This window comes from Nasonia vitripennis, chromosome 1 (genome assembly GCF_009193385.2).
Source record: "Nasonia vitripennis strain AsymCx chromosome 1, Nvit_psr_1.1, whole genome shotgun sequence".
NCBI lineage: Eukaryota > Metazoa > Arthropoda > Insecta > Hymenoptera > Pteromalidae > Nasonia > Nasonia vitripennis.
Genome location: NC_045757.1, coordinates 4,276,800 through 4,297,751, shown reverse-complemented (window position 1 = coordinate 4,297,751; position 20,952 = coordinate 4,276,800). Strand labels below are relative to the sequence as shown.

The 20,952-nt window shown below is 46.9% G+C and overlaps 1 protein-coding gene across 2 annotated transcripts in view; it reads right to left on the bottom strand.

The window, feature by feature from the left end:
- The window catches only part of LOC100117012, a 73,156-nt gene that overhangs the window by 4,130 nt on the left and 48,074 nt on the right, over positions 1 to 20,952 (bottom strand). The window contains exons 1-10 of one of the 2 annotated variants that reach the window (XM_031921886.1): positions 18,450 to 18,668; positions 17,974 to 18,239; positions 13,573 to 13,745; positions 13,282 to 13,479; positions 12,309 to 12,516; positions 11,718 to 12,190; positions 10,826 to 11,276; positions 10,291 to 10,750; positions 9,715 to 10,197; positions 9,288 to 9,638 (exon numbers count right to left, since the gene is read on the bottom strand). In XM_031921886.1, the coding sequence (XP_031777746.1) occupies positions 9,288 to 9,638; positions 9,715 to 10,197; positions 10,291 to 10,750; positions 10,826 to 11,276; positions 11,718 to 12,190; positions 12,309 to 12,516; positions 13,282 to 13,479; positions 13,573 to 13,745; positions 17,974 to 18,045 (2,869 nt within the window). In that variant the 5' untranslated portion in view covers positions 18,046 to 18,239; positions 18,450 to 18,668. Of the gene's footprint in view, positions 1 to 9,287; positions 9,639 to 9,714; positions 10,198 to 10,290; positions 10,751 to 10,825; positions 11,277 to 11,717; positions 12,191 to 12,308; positions 12,517 to 13,281; positions 13,480 to 13,572; positions 13,746 to 17,973; positions 18,240 to 18,449; positions 18,669 to 20,952 lie in introns of those variants that run through there. The other variant, XM_008214673.3, reaches the window with a different exon arrangement.

Below are 20,952 nucleotides of genomic sequence, written 5' to 3'. Positions count from 1 at the left end.
AAATTTTAGCAAGAAATTTTTTATTGTTATTCAAAAAAAAAGTTAGTCATTTTTTTCATATCAGCCGTGTTAAGAGCGAATCTCGCCATACCAAAATGCACAAACACAAGTAAAGCGTTAATGCAATTAATGCAAAAGCGACAACAATCTACTTTGAACAAAAAACAAGTTCTATTTCGAAGGGTCCAGTCGAGTCAACGTTTTCTTTTCATTCAGATAGAAGAATTAAAAATGCAGTTCACTTCGAAGTAAAACGAGTAGATGTTCGAGAGTTAAAAACGTGCGTGGAATGAGAAAAAAAATGTACTCACCGTGAATGTGGTTTATATGCAACTATGATAGATGAAAGTTACTATATGAAGGTGCTGCACACGTGAATGGGGTGCATTGGTGCATTGTTTGTATTTTTCATTTCATATATCAACGCACGAGTGACGTAACACACAAAAAATGCAAGAAAACCAAAATGACAAGAACACAAGACAAAAATGCAAGAGAAAGGATTCAAAAACATTGCTTTGTATTGTAATTTTGAATTTCGAGCTGAAAGTTTTACCCGTGCGCAGAGAGCAAAGGCGTTATACATGTATTTACAGGCCTAGAAATGATTGGTAAAACAACAATAAAAAAAAATTAGTACATGTTCTGTGCAGTGTGCTGTATAATGTAGAATGAGAAGTGCGGGAGATTTGTGAGAAAAAAAAACGAAAACAGATAATATGTACAGATGAGACTCTCTTTTTTTTAATAAAAGAACAAAAGCTATTCACAATACATATCGCTTATTATATCGATGATGATAATGAGAGCTAATAAATCGTCTATAGCTATAATAATAAAAAATAAACTAATGAAGTGCAAAAAAAATTAATAATAAATCTGCGTAATACACTTCTGTTCAGGACAGATGGCACGATTAAGTCTACGACAAGTATTTACAAGACAAAATATTAACAATAAAAACATGTACAAATTACAATCTTACACTATTGTAGTCAGACAAAGAAACGAGAAAGGTACAAAGAGTATGTAAAAGAGAGAGAAAAAAACTTAAAAGATAAAACACATATACAACATGTATTATATACAGATACGCTAAAAATCTCTCGTGCCCTCGTCCCGTGTTGTAAGTACATGTCCTCGAGATGCCTCTGTAATTTTAGTCTCAAACCAAAAACAAAAAAAAATTTCGTGCCAACGAAAAGCCTGGTTATGGTGCACAGGTGTTATTGTTGCAAAAAAATACACATAAGCCAAGCCATTAAAAAACAAAAAACAATAATAATACATTCATTTCCTCGAAATCGGCATCGGTTGTTTCGTAAAAAAAATAAAAAAAATTATTGAAGACCGACGAAGTCTCCCGAGGAAGTTAGTCGAGGGTTAGTCACTCCAATGAACATCCACAGACTTACAACGCGAGCTTACCAGGCAGCGACGATGATAGTATTGTACATATAGTTAATCGTTAAAATTCATTTCTCGTAGACTTTCTAATTTAAAATATTATTTTGCTTCGTAAATTGCATTACACTCGACATGCGAGAGCGACAGCGACCAACACTGGGTTAATTAATACTCACGGCCGATGTTTTCTTTTTTATAATAATATATAGAATGATTTGTACAACCTCATAAAGCGTATTTACATTTAATTGCTTCATCTTCGGCTTTGCTCGAAGTCTTATTGCAAACCAGACGCTGAATCCTCCATATGACGAGTAATAATACTATATGGATTATCTATTTAATCAATGCTTGGACTCACACGTCAGCGGAATCAGTATCTGGTTCTAAACGTTTGTACGAAGACGTCATTTGCACGACAAACCGCTACAATACCGTATCTCTTGCAGGTTTTCTTAACTATGCGCCACCTGGCGGTGTCTTTTTGTACTAAAATCCGTCGTGCAAATACCATCTATACCTGTGCATTGTGCGCCCTAATCGTATACACATAAAATACGCATTTCACCGAGTCGAATTTCCACGGTCAGAACGTTCCGATTCCAGGGATATCAATTTCTAATCCGTCACTTATGGGATACCAATGCATTGATAATACATTTCTTCGCTATCTTCGTTCACGATAAATCAAGCTTTCGCATTTTGACGCAATGGAGATAAAAGACGAAAGAAAGAAAGATGTAAGTAGGAGGCGTGAACTTTTTCTAATCTGTAGCTCGTGTCCTACTTTGAGTTACGGCTGCGAGGCGTTTTTTTTTTCTACATATGATTACGATGTTTCCACGAGATAAGCCGATCGGTCGTGTGCCACGAGCTTTTTTTCGGACAGATCTGGATTTTCGCAAGGTGCTTAGGCCCTGGTAGAAATGAGTCTAAGAACAGGCTAGTAACTGGGCAGTTCTTAGGATTTAACCTAATTACTACCTAATAAATGGCCAGTTCTTAGGGTCATTTCTACCAGGGGGGTTGTTCTTCTTATCGGTACACATGAATTTGGAATAATTTCGAATTCGAATTTCCCGCCACGAGAGCCAGGGCGACTGAAACTACGACAAACGAATAGCTGATTGGGAAATTCAAGATAATGCGCGCAACAGAGGTAAATAAGCGATGACTTAATCGTCGGGGGCAACGTACTTTTTCCGCGAGTCCGACTTTCTCGCAACTTCGCTCGCGTGATACGGACAGCTTTCCGCCCCACTTCTCTTCATCGACTTGCGAAACCCATCAAACATAACACATTTCGCATAATCCGTCCGAGATTTTCGTGAAAACAGCTGATACGGACCTAATCGCTATATAGATCACGGGATCAGCCTCAGGAGAGAATCAGATTTTTAATTTCATCAAATTGCGGTACAGAGATATCAATTATGCGCTAGTTTGATAACAGCCCCGATAGCCCAGCCTCCACGTGTTTATCACCGAAGATTTGTTTTCGGCTTCCCGTGTGCGCGCGTATCTCTTTCAATTACGAATCCCCTCCTCTCGGCTTTATCGCCAGCGCGTTGATAATTATTCGTAAACAGCTGATATTTGGCGAATTGCCGCTGTTCCTAATTATTGAATCGATATCTAATCGTCAGATTTACGTATATATAATCAATTTGGCACAGATACACTGATTTTTTGTCCCCCGGCAAACAACGAACTTATTCGTCGTGGCTCCATCGCGCAAGGGTTTTCGATGACTTGATGTGTACTTAGAATAACGAATCACATTAAATGTATATGCATACGTCAACGGGTTTTCAGAAGAGAGAAGAATATATTTTCCGCCGTAAATTCCGCCGATTGAAATTTTTCACGAAATTCATTTCTCTCTGCTATTGATATCCGCGAACAATGTATAGCCCTTATCGCTTCTCAGTAAATATACCAGGTCATTTTATGGACGAGAGCGAGGCGACGCGAAACCGAACCGTTTGAGGTGAATCTGACATTTGAACTCGCGATTACACCCGCTTCGACACGTGCTCTTCCCTCTTATCTCTCGGCATTTGCAAAAGTCCCGTATTACTGGAAAAAACTAACAGCGCATGCGTGGGAGTAAAAGACGATCTCAGCATTATTTCACTACAGATTTTTTTTTTTTGTTTACTGTTTCTCGCGTGCTTCGCAAAAGTCTTTTATCGCGCGTAGGCGACGATAAGCGGGAAAAGCGAATAGCGACGTGTTGTTTGCCTCGAATTGAAAATATCAAATTTTTATCTCTCTTTATCTCGTTCGAATTTTCACAACTAAGAAGAAGAAAACGTAAACACGGCGTATTCATTTTTCGTTTAAGGGTGAAGTTCAAGCTATGCGCCACCTAGCGGCGCTTTCGCTAACGAACGGTTGCGTTGATATTTTTTTAACAGAAATACACACGGCGTGTCTTGGAATTTGGATTATGCGTTGCAGTCGAGAGCAACAGCATAGCGGATAAGGATAAACCGGTGTGGCTGATTATTAAAATTTTACGAGCATTTAAATGCTCGCATAATTGAAAAGAGCGAAAAACACGAGATTCGGCGTCGGATGACTCGGGGCTAATCGGGTCGAGCGATAATGGGGCGAGTGAGCGGATTTTGTGCCAGAGAATTTTCTCGACGAGCGGAAGAAAAATTGCTTCGAAAAAGCGCGCGTGCTGACTATAGATCGATGAGTGAAATCAAGGCCGAGTGCGAGTGAATCGTTGCTTATCGCGTGCTTGCAGTTTGCACGAGCGATTTATGTAGAAAACGAATATGCTAAACTGCTTGAATTTTAAAATAAAGCGATTGGATAGAATTAATTAATAATTCGTTGCTTGACTGTCCTTGCGACGATGACGACGTCGAATTCAGTCAAAGGACGTCTGAAGGTGTCGATTATGACACCTTATGTAATCGTAATCGGTGCTGCAATTAAAACGAAAAATACGTAATCGCAAGATTCGTGTACCAGGCCTTTCTTTCATCCAGACATCGAACAAGGAGTGAATATTTTTCTGACCGAAATTCGTTACACACGCACAAAGCATCGCGACGATTTCCTAAACCGCGCGCGGAAAAAAACCGCAACGTTATGCAACTCGCAAAACCGCATCGGAAACAAGCGAAATCATTCTTGTGCATTATAGCGCGGATTTTTGCGTCGCGCTCGGCAATTTATAGAATAGCGATAAGCTGAAAAAAGCCGGGAGCGAAAAACGAAGCGCCTACACGATGCACTCGGGTGCACGCTATAGTGTATAATGCGTCTCGGGAGGAAAAGTACGGAAGATTTGATAAATCTGTTTTCTTCTGCTATACACTGGACGCTTATATTCTCTCGGTTTATATGCGCGTGAATGTGAATAAGAAAGCCTCGACGTATTATTGTTTTATGCAGCGGCGACTGTGTTTTTGTCAATGATCCCGGAAACGAGTGGAGGATGTTGCTGGTCGGATGGCTATTTGCTGTAAATTGGATGAGAGCGTTGATGGTCTAATTGCCGATTCGCATAAGGGATTTACGGGATTTTGGAATGATCGTTTGTATTTTGATTTCTTAACAAAATTGATTCGAACAGGATAGTAGAATGTAGATTTATATAGAGTATATATGCTTGGTTTGCTTCGTAATAATTGATTTTTCTCGGAGCATTCCACTATTTACACTCGAACGGCCGAATAATTGAACGAATCTGCGTTGTTTAATAAACGCAGCGACGATTGGAACGCGAGCGATGCACCACGCGGGCGAAGTATATATGCAAGATACCAGACACTCGGAAATCGGCGCTTTTTTTATTTACTTATTCATTGAATTTATCCAAGTTTTTAATGACTACCAAGAGCCGATCGTAAAACCATGTGATTATTTTTTTTTTTGTGATGCGAAGCTTGAATGAAAGAATGATTGATGCCAAAATTCAACGAATAAAAATATAAAACATTGCTTTTTAAGCAAATCAAAAAGCTTAAATTAAAACTTACTGGGTCGTCGCGTTGCCAGAAACAGAAGGTGCCTCGCCAGCATGATGCTTGCAACCGATTTTGCGATCTTCTTACTCAAAATAAAAAAAAAAAATCCAACTCCTATACTCGATATTCCTTCAACTTTGTGAGAGACTACGCAGGAGCAGCGCGAACAGTCGCGCTGCCGTATCACGACTGGCGCAGCGTCGAGTTCGGTTGTCGGTCGTAAGTATCGTGGCGGCGGCGACCGTCTGTCTAGCAACAAGCTTTCCCACCACCGCGAAAGCTCCCCGTGGCGCCTTATCAGCTTGACACACTTGACACATGCCGCGTGCGCCAATTTTTTCGTATACTAACTCCCACTCGCCAACGTTGTCGTATTATTCGTCTATGCAGTGCCGAAACGTCGCTTGTTTTGCCGATCGACTTTTTTTGCGCCAAATGAGCCGGTTTACTATTGTGTAACCGATTCGATTTCGATTAGGACGTTGGAATGCGGGGGGAATTTTGCAGACGATTCGAGATAAGATTGATGTTTTGATGATTGAGCGAATTCAATTATCGAGCGAGATAAGAATTAAGCGATTATGCAGGAACGGAAACGATCGTTGATTATCTCGTACTTCCGATTTTTTGATAGAATATTTTTTAATATTCGAGTCCAGAGTTATTCGAAGGCGTTGATAACTTTTTGACTTTGGAAGTCTTTGAAAATCAAGCTGATTTGAGGTTTATGCGATCATAATAAGTATGATTGAACGAAAATATGTAATCACGAGATTCACGTAATAACTCTGTATTTGCGGATATTTCAGACATTGTGCAAATGACCTCAATAACCTCCCGGTATTTTGAATCCCCAATCACGAGTGTATATACGACTATCTTATTATTAGATAATCAAACCGAGACTGAAAAATGTTTCCACCACACAAAGCACCAACCTTGAAAATATCGCTATACACTCTTTCTAATAATAAACAGAGTCATCCCCGCCGCGTTTCCTCAATAAAACGCGTTCTATTTCTTTACACCCGGGCAAATTTTTAATTTCCCACCGATTGCATACAGTTGCCAACTAAATACAGGGACGTTACGGTATATCGCTCGATGGCATCGCGACCGGGGGATAAGCACTCGTCGTTTTTCAATCTGACGCAACAAAGCCGGCCTGTTGAGCGATGCGTCTCGTGCGGAAGAGACGCGCGGAGGGAAAAGAGGAACGCGCTAAGTAAGCAAGTCTCTCCGCAAATATACGACATTCGCGGCCTTTTCCATGGCTCCTCCTCCCCCGCAGCAGAGTGTCTATGCATGTATACGTACATAAGAACAGTCGCGCCTGGCTGATTTTGAAAAAAAGAAAGGAAGACGGAAGATACGCCGGAGCGTCGAGGTTGTCGACCGGTCCGGAAAAATTGCCGGAGTACGATGCACCGGTGAATCACTCGGAAAATGCGAACGTGCCAAGGGTCGTGTAAAGCTCACGTGAAGGTCGTATACATCGGGAGAGAAAGAGAGAGAGAGAGATTGTGTACATGTACAACGAGAGCGATAACGCGAGCAGCATTTGAGGTTATGTTCGATTCGTAAACAAAGAAAGCCCTAAGCCAAGCCGATCAATCACGCAAGTGCATCTCTGCGTGAATCAGCCTCGGCATCATCGTCATCCCATAAATAAGGACCAACACGAGAGCGTCGCCGTTGCCATGCACTATACTCTGTCACCCCTCGACTACGATCAAAACAATGCGCCTGCTATCTCCGCTTAAGTATATATGCGTATAATATCTTTTCCCCGTGCGCTCTCTCGCGCTATCTCTTTTGCCGGCGCTATTAGTGCATTATATTCCCCGGCACGCATTACAGATACTACCTACTCTCTTTCTCGCACGCAATTGCAGGCCCGAGTTGCATAATGCGAAGGACGCGTCGAAGAAAAATCCGATCCGATCTTTGCTTCGACGCATTACTTGGTTTCGCTGTATGCTATATTATTGGATTACGCGTACGTGCTCTTATACGGTTAATATGATTCTCTATCACGATCGAGGCCTTGCACCGACGGGATCTTTTGAGCGCCCTTGCGTTAATTTACGTAAATCGAGCGATACAGCTCTCGAGAGAGAGAAAAAAGAATTCGGATCTGGACCATCGGAGGATGGCTTATCGCGACGCTATTTACATCGTCGGGCTTATGTAATTGCATCGGCGCACTCTTTGCCGATTTAAATAGTGGTAATTACGACGACGACCGACCGATAGCGTCGCAGATCGACTGGTGAAAAAATAAACTTGGCCCACATAGGCGCGCGGGTTAGGAGATAAGCTCGCGAGTTCGCGGGGGTTTTCCTATGGTTCTGAAGAGGGACACGACATGTATAGATAATGAGACGCGCGCACGGAAGCATCGCGAGCTTCTCTCGTACACAAAGTAGGGAGATAAGGCGATGGTTTTTTTTGGCGCCCGCGTGCAGTAAGTGCTCGAGCAGCAGAAATTCGAAAAAGAGCCGCCGGGCAGATATCGGCGCGAAACTGTTACCAAGTCGTGGTCTCTCTTTCCTCAACGTGCTCGGATGCCTGAGTGATGAGTATAGAAGAGCCGATTAGAATGAGTATGATTGACGTGAGCGATGATCGCATAGACGAATTTTTACGAACGCGGACGCACTTATTATCTGCCAGCTAAGCAAATTATGCCCGAGGAGGGAACGGGAGGAACAAAGATCGCTTTTGAAGCGGGAAAAATAGCAAGAGCGAGAAAGAGATAAGGAGTAACGTGGAAAAACCTGAGGGTAAGAGAGAGAGAGAGAGAAAGTTATCGGTGTACGAAGCGCGCGTGTGAAAACGTGACCGGCAATGAGGAGAACTGTGAGTAATCTATTTAGGCCGATACGAGGAGAGCCCCTGCGAGTAAGCGTACTCCCGGACACACGCAGCTTCTGACGTCAGTGACTCTATAGAAGAAACCCCGAGAGATTATTATGGTTTCTCAAGACGATGAGTAGAGAGCTTAGTAATCGACTTTTGGGAAAGAACTATCGGACGTCTTGTTCTTTGAGGATCGGATTTTTCCTATTCGGATTTGCTGATATCTATTTGTTCTAAGTCATAATATGAACAATCCCGTCCGACCTCCTCACCAGATCTCCGTATCCGTGCCCGAGTACTTCAACACCCTTGCCGGTTCCAGGTCTATCGTCCTGGGTCTGGGACTGTGCGGCGGTAACGTTTTTGCGCTACCGATAACACTCGACGAATCGCCCGAGTCGTCCAAAGTGACCGTTACTTCGACTTCAACGTCGGTTCCAGGCTCGGGACTCGCGACTGTCTCCGGATAGTTGATCCTCTCCTTCAGCAAGTCCTCCCTGAGCTCTTCTGACGCGGTTCGGAATATTTTCTGCGAGTGTGCTTTGTCGGAAGACGCCGAAGAGCTGCCTCCGCTCGAAAACTTCTTTATGAACATGATCGGGCTATTCGCCATTCGATAGCTCTCGCTGCGCTTGAGCTTCCGTTCGATCCGCGGCGTTTCCGTTATCTTAGCTTCGCTATCGTCTACCACTGTCGCGTTCGCCGCGGACTCGCTGTTCTCCTTGTCTACCGGTTCTACGATCGGATCCGGCATTGGTAACCTTCTGATCAATTTGGGCGTATTTCCATTAGGTATGAGGCCCTTGGGCAGTAGCGCCATCTGTCGCGCGCTAGGTTTTAACACCTTGCGGTCGACGGACAACGTCTTGTTGTGCCTAAACCTGAGCGTCATAGGATGTTTACCGCGCTTGACGCCATCTGGCGGCCGGTTTTCCGCGTCGCCAAATCTGGAATCGGGTACAGTTCTGATCGCGCGCGACGCTTTCGTCGACTGCTTGCGGGGCGTAGTGTTCCGGGTCGCTGTCTTACCTTCGTCGGGAGCACCCTGGACGTTAACGTAGGCGCCTTGGCGCGTCTGGCGCTGCGTCGTCGTCGCGTTGGTGGGCCCGACGACCGTCGACGGGGTTCGAACGTAGTCGGGACTCGAGGCCCGTTCCGGGGACTTGGCTGCACGGATTATCACTTTGCCTGGTTGTTGCGGTGGCTGTTGCTGTTGTTGCTGCTGCTGCTGCTGGGGAGCGACGGTGGGTTCAGAGGCGGGTTTAGCTTCGCCATCGACGGCATCCGGGGCAGTGCGCTGTACCGCGCGAGGTGTGATGTGGGCCCGGTGAAGCAGTGGAGAGGGAGCTGGTGACGAAGGGCCTTCCTTTACGAATGGCCCTGGTTGAAACAGAGAAATAGTTTTGTTAGAGATTGTCATGTAGCTTGTAAGGTGAGAATTTCAAGTGAAACAAACCTGGAATGAAGGTGGTGTGCGCGCCCTTCCTCCTCTTGAGACTGTCTGACGAGTAAACAACTTTACCCTCGGAATCTAATGTGACCCGAGCACCCTGTCTTCGCCTCTCGAGCGACGAATCGGGCTTTTTCGGCAGCTCACTGAGACTCACATACTCCGCATCTCGCCTGAACAGATCGGCATTAGCGTAGGTGACACCGGCCGACGGCCTCACAGTCGTCAGTCCGCCGTTATCCTGCCGCCTCTTGTCGTTATTGTTCCTCACGTCGGCTATGGTCACATAGTCGCCGGAGTCCGGCTGCGGATTGTTGTTGTGATTATGCTGTTGTTGGCCAGCTTCTTGCGCTGTAATCGGCTTCTGCTGGTGTTTCCTGCCTGGCAGAACACCGCGAAGCTTGCCTAACACGCCGCTCAGAGGACTGATCTTTTGATTATTATTGTTGTTGTTGATATTGTTGTTATTGCTGTTCTGTTCTGTGGGTGCTACAAATTAAATTACATTTAGTATTCGAAATCTCATTGTCGTTATGGTAGGAATCTGTCGATATGGAAATTTAAAAGTACAAAATCAATTACTTTTCTCAACGTTGTTATTAGAGCTCGCTGGAGCCATGACGGTCTGAACCGTAGCATAAAGATTCTTGTCCTGTCCGTTGATGACCTCCATCTTGGAGGTTCCAACGGTGGCGGACATGAGAACAGATCCTGGACTGGCGTTTCTGTCTTTTTTCTGCTTCTGGTCTTTGGAGTGATGATGTTCCTTGTGATGGTGACGATGGTGATGATGGTTGTGCTCGTCATCGGAGCCTGGGGGTGTGATGACGCACATTGAAGGTATACGGCTAGTGTTGATGGCAGTCTTGGAACGGATTCGTTCGATTCGTTCGCAGCCCTCGAGGTCGCTCGACTCCGAGTACTCGAACTCGGAGCAGGATCGGCCGGTACAGGCCGGACTAGAAGCGGACTCGACGGGCGAAGAGGACGTGTTGTGCCCACTGTCCGGTGACTCACCGCCGTTTTGCTTTTGTCCGTGAACCTGTTATTAAAAAACGAAATGTTAAGAATTTTCGTCATATTCTCGTGGATAGTAGAGGATTAACGTGAAACTTACCATAGCAACGACGGTCAAGCTGGACTTCCTCTCAGGCGGGGGTGGCGCCATGAGCGTAGTACAAACGGTACCAGCTGAGCTGGTAGTCGTAGAGGTCGAACCCCTACCGAAGAGTTCGTATTCGTTTTCCATCATGGGCGAGGTCGGGTCCGACTGGACTTCGTTGGACTTGGTCAGCGGACTCTGTGGCATTGGTGGTTCCTCTTCACGAAGAGTCTTCAGGCCCGAATCCACATGGAAGGACGTGTAGTATCCTTCGGTGTCGCAGGAATACACCGACGAGGTCTCGCCGTCGTCCGAAAACGGCACCGCGCTGATGTCCTGGATTATGTCGGGAGTTAAAGTACCTTCCGACGTCACCGATGATGAAGCCGAAGTATCCCGTCCCTTGAAGCGACGCGCGTGGGACAGAGATGTCGATGATGTGCCGATCGATGCTGTCGTCGTCGATCTGAAAAGTGGAAAATAAAAATTAGTTAAATATCGATCAAAAAAATGTTTTAGCGTGTATTGTAACAAACAGGTTGGGAAAAAAAGTTCTTTTTGTACAAATGCGCGCGGATGTGTACACGCTTAGCATTTTTGATTGAGCTGGCGTGTTTGCTTGGGATAACGCGCGCGATCACATCACGGAGAGGAGAAGCGGTCAAATATTTGTGTTCCGCAAACAGAGACGAGCAAACACTGTTGCAGCATTATAGAGGCCGAGTCTATAGTCGAAAGGTACTAGTACCTCGCGAGGCTCTGAGTACATTTGCGTAATTTATGGATGTAAGACAAGAAACTATTGAATTCCTTAGAATCTCTATACAGTTTTTAGTTTAAAATAATTAACAAGTGTCCAGAAAATCGGAAAATTGAGAAACTTGGATTAAAATCAAATATAACAAACCTTGGCGGATGTGTGGTGGTAGTCGTCTCGCTACCGATGCTGGCCCTGCCACTCTCGGAAGAGGCACTCCAGTTTCCGGAGCTCGAATGCGGTGGTTCATCAGCTCGACTGCTGGCTTTCCTTCGTTCGCGTCTCTCAGCAGCGCTTTCTCTCAGCTTCACGCTATCCCTTCTCGACTGTTGTGTCGCCAGCGAACCGGACATCTTCTCTGGCTCCTCGTCCTTGGACAGACTCGTCGTTGGGCCGTTAGTCTGCTGTAGAGCCAGAGGTTTCTGGATACTCGAGGCAGTGGAACTCGACGAGCTGGGCTTGCGTTCGTGTGTCAGAACCTCTCGACGTGAACGTCGACCAATCGTCAGTGTTTCATACATGACCACGTCTTCGACGACGTGAATATCGTCATCCACGACCTGCTGACGGGAAGCCATAGCGATGCTTGACAGAGATGTGGTCGACGCATTGACGTCCGAGTGCTGTAATCCCATTTGAATTAAAGAGTCAGTGAAGATGCGCGATAAAAAATAAACATATTCCGTTAAAAAAATCTTCGTTTTCTGATGAAATCGAACATAACCTTAAACCGACACTTACCGCGTGATTCTGCTGGCTAGACTTGGGACTGATGAGCTTGAGCCTGGAGCGTCCCCAGGCTTTGAGCGTGTTGAAGTGCGACTTCTTCTCGACTGGCGAGTCCTTCTTGCTTCCTCCGCTACCCAATAAATCGGTGCTGGCCGAGCGGGGGGTCCGCTTTGAGACGCCACTCGCTTGCGCCTCCTCCGGCTCGTCTGCCGTCGCTTCCCTGCAATTCATTCGCATAATTACGACGATGAAAAACGACTTCTCGCGGCGCTTGAACCACGTTGAAACGTGACTGTGATAAATGTTATGAAAATTCTTGGGACTTCCTGATACGTAAGAGAATCAATTCATGACGCTTTAATTTAGCCTAGCGCGGTTTTCTAGAAAGTATTATTGGAAACGCGTGAATGAATATTCATGAAGTCTTCTGCTCGCGGTTCGTATAATTCTCGGAAGAAGGGATTGATGCAACGCGTGAGAGACTCATTAAGTAACGGATCCACTGCGAATGCAAATGCAAAACGCCATTGTCTCAGTTCTAAATCGATGGAAACAAAAACCAAAAAGCATTTCCCGTTGAAGATCAAAAGCTCTACAACCGCAAGCTCCGAACTCTAGGGCACAGCCTGGATAAGCGGCGAGCTTTTCCGGCCGAGGCGCTCGCTGATCCCCTATCTGTTGGGATGTATCTCCCTCGCGTACAAGTAAACCGTATGTACTTTACGCAGTGATGAACCGGTGCTGCACAGAGCGAAAAGGCGTTTGATCCGCTAATGGCCTTAAGTGGCATCAGATAAACCAGCAGCGGCTTCACGGTTCCCGTTCGTTTTGTCTTATAAGCGCCTAACATCCACGCGTGGAATTCGCTCGATCTTATCGAGCGTGACGAATGGCGCCGGCCCGTTATCGATCGGTCCATTGTCTCGGGAATTCGGAGATCGTACGAATGCTGTTTTGAAATATAGCGGACGTGTAGTTTACTAACCCTCCGACTGCTTGGCGAATTTCTTTCTGATCGGTACCGGCGATGGTGTTTCGTCTCTTGCCGCGCGGCCTCCTCGGCCTCGATCGCCTCTTCACCGTGTCCTGCGACTCCTGGCCTGTGTGCATCGACTTCCGCCGCATCGACATTCGATGGAAGCCCTTACCGCTCACGTCCACTGCTACTATCTCCGCTGGGAATCTGCAAGGATCAAGTAGAATTTTAGTAATTACCGACGGATGGTAATGTCGCATAAAATTATGGTAAATGTTAAAAAAAGTCCATGACACTCACTTGAGGGCGACAGCCTGCACCTGCTCTTCGGGACTAGGCAGCTTGTGATCGACCGGTTGGCTATCGTCCATCGCGTTGTCAGCCAGGATGCGGGACATGCAGTCCGGCGCCACCGTCACGTCGCCCAACGCCTCCGCGGAAGTCCACCGCCGCAGATCCTCGATCGCTCGGGGCTGAAAACGAACAATTAAGTTATACAATTACTCACTGCAGCGTCTCAACACTCGCTGATTACCAACGCTTGCGAAGCTTTGTTCAATTAGTCCACGAAACTCCGAAGCAACATCTCCAGTCGATAAATTACCCAAGACCCTAGACTCTACCCCCCTAAAACGCATCTCGACGCAATTTCCGGCTCGACGCCGTGCGCGCAACACACACATCAGCCCGTGTGCGGCGAGATTTATCGCGCTCATTGTTCCCAACTAGCTGCAGCACTTTCTCCCTCGTCTCTTCCTGAAACCGAAGACGCGAATTATCGGGGCGGAAAAAGCTGCAGCGCGATACGCGAGATGTCATCGAGCGGCAAACTGGATTCGCTAGTATACGACGTCGTCGCGGTCAGTTCGTGCGTCGTGGATTCGGTTACTGTATAACCGCGGCCGGTTTTCTCCCTTCGCCGTTTTTCCTTACTGGCCTGTCTTCTCTCTATGTACTAACTAGACGCGCATCCTTTTCTTCTTCTGTACACGTTTATAACAAGTTTCTCCATTTTTTTCGCGCGCGCGCGATTTCGAATTTCCCGCCTTTATCGAGTCTATACGATGATTTATAATTGGCACCTTTTTTCATAAGCGCTTTATGCCCGACGGCATATATCGAACGGAAGTCGTAAACAGCGCGAGTTGTACCGGGTGCGCGCGTGTGCCCGATTAAAAGCGGCTCCCGCGCGAGCGCGTAAATTACAGTCGAATGTATAAAGGCGCCATTATTTAGCGGGACATTTAAATGGATTTAAAATCACGCGAAAGGTCCCCCTCCCTCTTCCCCCATTATATAAGAAATTTACTGCGAGCAGTCGAACAGCGGCTCGCATTTATCGAGTGACTCGGGAGCATTGTTTTCATTATGGATCTGTTAGTCCGGGAGATAAAATTAATCGCTTGTTGTGGGGATTGCCTCGAGTGTGATTATTGACTGACGATTATAGCGCAGACTTATGCTAGAAGAGGTTTTTGGCGTGGGAAAAGCTTTTTTTGCTCTTGAAATAGTGGTCTTCAAGCTACCTATTGGAAAAACGTTATCAATCCTGGAATCTCAAAAAAATCTCTTCAAAGCCTCGAAACAACTGCAGTATAAGTCCCAAACCTCGCATTACTCTGGGACCACCCGGTATCCCGAGAGTCTGAAAGAGAGAAAGAAAGAGAGAGCCAAGAGTAGCGCGGACAAGGCCGCGGCGCGCCAGGGTGGCGGCGGCAGGTTGCGCGGCTACAGGTTACGTCCGTATCTTCGAAGAAAATAAGCACACAAGCCGGAGTAGCCAAAGCGAAAGAGAGAGAAACGGACGTTCAAGGAATGACATCGAAGGAGAGAGAGAGAGAGAGAGAGGCCGCCTTTATCTTCGGCTCCTTCCTTCCTTCCCCGTGTATACCTGCCGTCGAGCTGCGGCTCTAATGGAGCCTGAAGAAGGATCCGAGAAGGAGAGAAGTGTATGTGTGTGTGTGTGCGAAGGTATACCTACGTTGTTTTCGCTCCGGGGAGAACCGCGAGTCTGGCCGGGAGATGCATGGCGCGGCTTGGGTTAATAAAGGGTTGCGCAAAATCCGGAATGTTACGAGATTTGGCCTGGTGCAGCATTTTGAATTCCTTCCTCATTTTTTTTTTTTTTTTTTTGCCGTAACGGATTCTTCAATGGAACGTCTCAAAAATCACGCATACAATTCGAGAGCACTTTCACCGCGTATGCTATAAACTTTTCCAAGCACTCGATCTCTTCAACCTTCCGTTCGAAGAAACTCCACGAAACGATCCGAGCCCGCTTTACGAGTATCCCTGGAACCGACGACCCTTGCGCGCGCGCGCGCGCGCGCGGCATTGAAAAATTTTCGCACGACTGAAAAAAAGGGTTACGAGTGCCAGCCGAGTGGAGGTATACGTATATACATAAGAGAACCAGTTTTCAGAGAGCCGCGGCGCGGAATTATAATCGGCCGCTGTGAGGAATCTGCGCGCAGGGAAATTAGTCTTGGGAATCGCTCTGGTCGTCGATGACGGTAATGACGGTGACGACGACGCGAGCGTGCGTGTGTGATATAATAACCGGAGGATTTGCAGCCTTGGAATGCGGGTGTGCGAGAGAGCTGTTATTGCGATTATTTTAAGTGGATTTGGTCGTTCTTATCCTTTTTTCTTGTCCTTCTTCGATCCGATCTGTGTATCTTGAATATTGATGGGAATGTCGGATCCGCTGAGTGGGTTGAAATTTTCGGCGGGAAATTCAAATTTTTCGTATAGATTCTATCGAGACAACGTAAAAAATGTTCCATAACCAGTAAAACAAACTGACCCATCCACAGTCCCCAGAATCCGATCTTTTGAGACCACCCGTTACAATCTTGCGCGGCGTCTGCCCCCACTCTTTCTCTAGCCAACCCGAGGGGCCCACCGCGGCGCTGCTTCACAGAGAGCGAGCGAGAGAGAGAGAGAACTGCGCTCACGGCGGGGCCCGAGTGGGTGGAATTCCAGCGTTGCCAGATTTTTCCCTCGCGCCTCTCCCAGAGATGCTGCGCACACGCGACTCTGACTCACCTTTGTTTATCAACAAGCTGGAAAAAACGCCGGCGTTCCGTTTATCTGGGTCAGTCTCTTTTTCCACGTATACTAAATATAATCATCTTCAAGTCTAACAAACTCGTTTTTCAAACTTAAGTCCGACGTTAAATTGGGTGTAGAGCAAAAGCGTGCGCACTCGAATATCTTCTCCCCGTCGACCCTGAAGCGCTTCTCTCTCTCTGGCGAAAATTATCATCAGACGAGAGAGAAGTGATCGTCGGTGCAGCGCGCAAAGTTATAGTGCATTCGCCTTCCGAGTCTCGAATCAAAGGCGAAGACCGCCGCCGGCGGCGCGCAATCACAGAGAGAGAGAGAGAGAGAGAGAGAGAGAGAGAGAGGCGCGCGCTTTTCGCTTTCGGTCTCGTCCGACGCGAGAAGCGTAGTCTAATCGAATTACGACGTACATATCCCGCTGATGCCGAGTTTGAATTTGCCACCGGTTAATTTGCTCAAGATACGCGCTACCGATTGTTGTACACTGTTATATCGTCGGCAGCTTATTATATAATACTTTCGAATTTATAAGCGTATGCGCGTTATACATCTCGATAAAAACAGCCATAAACTTTTCTCGTAATCGCACGACGAATTATACCGCCGACAAAAGAGTGAATAATCGACGTTTTATATCCACCTACCGCTCGAACGTATACACTTACGCTTTCCTATCCGTCGGAAAAAAGTATTCGGGCTCTCGATAATACCCTAACGAGTCCCTCTCGCTTAATCTCTCCGCGTAATTTAAGCCGCTCAAATATAAGTACATGCATGTATGCATATATTTTACGAACGTATGCACTGCGCTGGAGTCGTACGTTACGTATTTATACGCGTATACGCATATTTCACGGTATCGGTATCGACTTTGGCCGCATACCGTGTGCACAATATAACTTTCTTCCGTTAATGCAGCCGAGGGACACTTTATAATCGCGGATCGATTGTAACTCAATCGATAACGATGCTCCCAGAGCAGAAGCTTATTTTAGACAAAAAAGCCTATTTGTTTATCTCGCTATACTCTACATAGAAAATAAATTTTCAACTCCCGCGAGCAATCTCTCCCTCGCTGTGCACCCAAGCCGAGTGTAACGAACAGAAGGAAGAAAGCCGCGAGGTAAATAATAAAACAAAGAGCCGAAGAAGAAGAAGAAGAAGCTTAAACGCAACATGCCGCACCTGTTTCCGCACGTGTCTCGGCAGCCTTGGCGCTGGATTAGGACGCTCTCGAAATCCCAGGGGATCACGCCACAGCTTCCTCTCTCAAATTGAGAGATCCCCACTGGGCACTCGTATAAGAAAGAAAGACGTACGTTTTCGCGCGCTGGCTCTGCATAAATTATCGGCAGAGAATTTCGCTTTCTGCAGTGCAGAAGCGAAGCGCATAAGAGAGATGATGCTCCGTATGGAATGTTAATTCGCCGGCGATGTTATGATTGATACTCTCGGGGCTTCTCGGAAATTGCGCTGAATGCGAGTGCGCGTCGTGTAATAAAATCGAGTTCCGAGAAGACGCATCTTCCTTTTGTTTCTCTCTTCGTTGCTTCGAAGTCACGTCGATGATCGTTCGAATTCGTTAAACCTAACCTCAAAATTTTTTAAGGTTATGTGATAAAAAAGTAAACTTACGACTCGCGACTCGATGTCGAGGCTCTGCTCGCGCTGCCTCCTCTTGCCGAGTATCGGTGTGCACATGAACATCTCGAGGGAGCTGGTCGTCGCGTCCCTATCCCTCCTGAGCGAGTCGAGGCTGCGAACCGCGACCGCCGCCGCGGCTTCGTACAACTGGCGCAGCGCCTTCGGCCTCGTGTCCAAGGTGAAGAGGCATCGCTCCGGCTCGTTGCCCACGTGGAAGTGCAGCGTGCGCTGGGCGAACGTACAGATGTCCGATTCCGCTGTGAACAGAGAGAAAGAGGGCGTTTAATGATAAACAATAAAAATTTCCCTTACGCAGCATGGTTAATCAATTAACGCTGAGTTCGAATCCTCGTCGAAAAGCAATCGCGTTAATTCCCTCGAATCTCCAATTTTCCGTTAAACGGAAGCGAGAGAAAAAATCGATCCCCCGCACGAAATAACGAGCTCTCGTTGTTTACATCAATTACCGTTTTAATTATCCGGGACCCACGGGTTCCATTATTATATCCGCTCGCGCGGGTCAACTTCGACGACGACAATGGATTTTCAGCTGCGCACATGGCACTATACACACAATGGCGGCTCGTTGTGTGCGCTTTTTATTTCGTTATATCGCAGTGTCGTCACCCGTCTCTCGATTTGCTCTCCGATTGCGTTTTTTCGCGCGCGGGCCGTCCTCGTATCTTCTTCGTCTCCATTACACTGCTTCTCTTGTTTTTCTGCCCCCCCCCCTTGTATTATACGTCCTTTCTTTCATTCGCCGAGAGCTGCTTTCTTCGCTTAATCTGCCGAGTGGCTTTACGACCCTTTCTTCTCTGCATTTATTGCGTTCCGGCTCGGAGTTTCTCTTTTCCCGTGTCGCTCGTTATGCCGTTGATTTCCGGTGAAATTTTCGTGGGTTAGGCTGATTAGCCGCACGGCGCGGGTAGATTTGCATATATTCGCCGCTCGGTTTAATTAAATTTCCCGCGCTTTTTCGATCCTCCGAGGGGTCGCGACGCGTGTATAAAGTAATCCCGGCGATGATCGCGGAGTCGGAGGGTCTTCTCCAGTGCGGGGTGGATTCGACTAGTCGTAAATCGTCATTATTCGGGTTCCTGCCACCGACGACGCGGTTGTTCTCTCGTATACTGTTGCGTGTGTCCGCACACCCTCGCGATATCTCTTCCGCAATTCCGCTGATGCGTTCCGGCGTAATGTCCCTTTTCTCGCCCGATCCGACGCGCTGCTACGGGAGGGCAAAAAACGAACGCCCCTTCCACGTTCGCTCGCTATACACCGTATAAACGAATCGAGGATGAACGCGCGGGGCGAGGCTGTGAATTATTGAAGGTTTCATTTATGCGCAGTGCTATCCTTTGTTTCGTACGACGAAAATTGCTGTAAATATTTTAGCCAACGTCCGCGTACATTTTTAACGTTTCGTGATTACTTTTTCTTATACATGTATACGGCCGAACCTAACCTCGAAAATTCGATCAATCGCATCGATACGGCACTTCGGCGAAGAGAGACTGTATCACTCGAAAATCAAATAACGAGCCATCCCCGGATACGATCTCTCCGGCTCATCGACTTCTCTTCGAACAATAAACCCATACATATACTCCCGAGTCATCTCGCCGCGAGATAGCGTGCGCGCTCCCTAGCGCGAGGGTTAATAGGTTATACGCATTCCAGGTACCGCAGAGGCTCTTTTTACAGCCACTATATAACTCCGTATACTTATAACACAATACCTGTTCGGAGAGAGACAGAGAGGCTAGGAAAAGGGTGCAACACTGCCTACGCGCGCAGCAGCGAGTCGGTCGTTATATGGCCGGTGCAAGCGCGCTCTGTGTTGCAGAGCCTTTTTACAGACGGTCGCCGCGGTGCGCGAGAGTCAAGGCCGCGGACCGAGCCAAGGACAAGACACTATACGAGAGAGATTACCAGAGATTTTTGTGGCACTAATGAAAGAGAAAAGCAACCGGTGCGCGGATGAGAATCATTTTTATGGTTTGTGAATGGTTGATTGCAAAAAAATGTATTTTATACCCTAACTGTACCGAGAGGATTGTGAACTTATACGGTAATCAGCGTCGCGCGTCTTTCTCACTAGTCAGGATGATTCGAGAGAGCAGAGCCTAATCAAAGTCGACTTTGATTCGGAAGCGCGCCGAGAGCATCGCGGGCAGTTTTCCTCTCGCGCGTCGGGCAGCTGTCTCCATTACTGCGTGTACTGGTTTACGCCGTGATTAGCCGTGACACTAAAGACACCCGACTTTCGTTATAAACTACATCAACGCGAACTCTATACAAAAAGAGAGCCAAACTAACCATATAAGGTACTCGAGAACTTCCTCGCGTTTGTTTTTCTCTTCCCTCCGCATCCCACCCCCCCCCCCCCCCACGCACACGAGTCTACTGCGCCGAGAAACAATGCAAACAACGAACTCTTTTACTCACGTATACACACTGCTTCTATATTCCCTCGCAGTGGGTATAAAAATACTCAAACTTTTCGTCACCTCGATTTTTGAACGTACCTTCACATCCAGCGTAACTGCATTCCTAACCTCACCCCAGCCACACACAGGCGGACACTTTTGGCGCGCGTTCCCTCGCACACGAGTCCCGACGCGTTTATATACCTATACACACCAGACGACCAGACGCGGCGGGTGACCGAAAGTCGTAAACGAACCCTCGGGCTTAGCGAGCTCGTTAGTCACCGCCGCGACTTTTAACTTGGGTAATTGCGGTCGGTGCACTACTCGCGCAGTGAATTCGGCGGTGCCGTTGTTTCTCGAGACTTTTCCGCGAGTGATTTCTTCAAGAATGAAAAGAGACGCCATCGAGAGAGGACGCACTTTTTATAACGTCGCGCGGTTTTGAGGTTAGTCCGACGACGAGTTTTTTTACGACTTTAGCCGAAATCTCTCTCTCTCTCTCTCTCTCTCTCTCTCTCTCTCTCCTCGTGCAGAATTC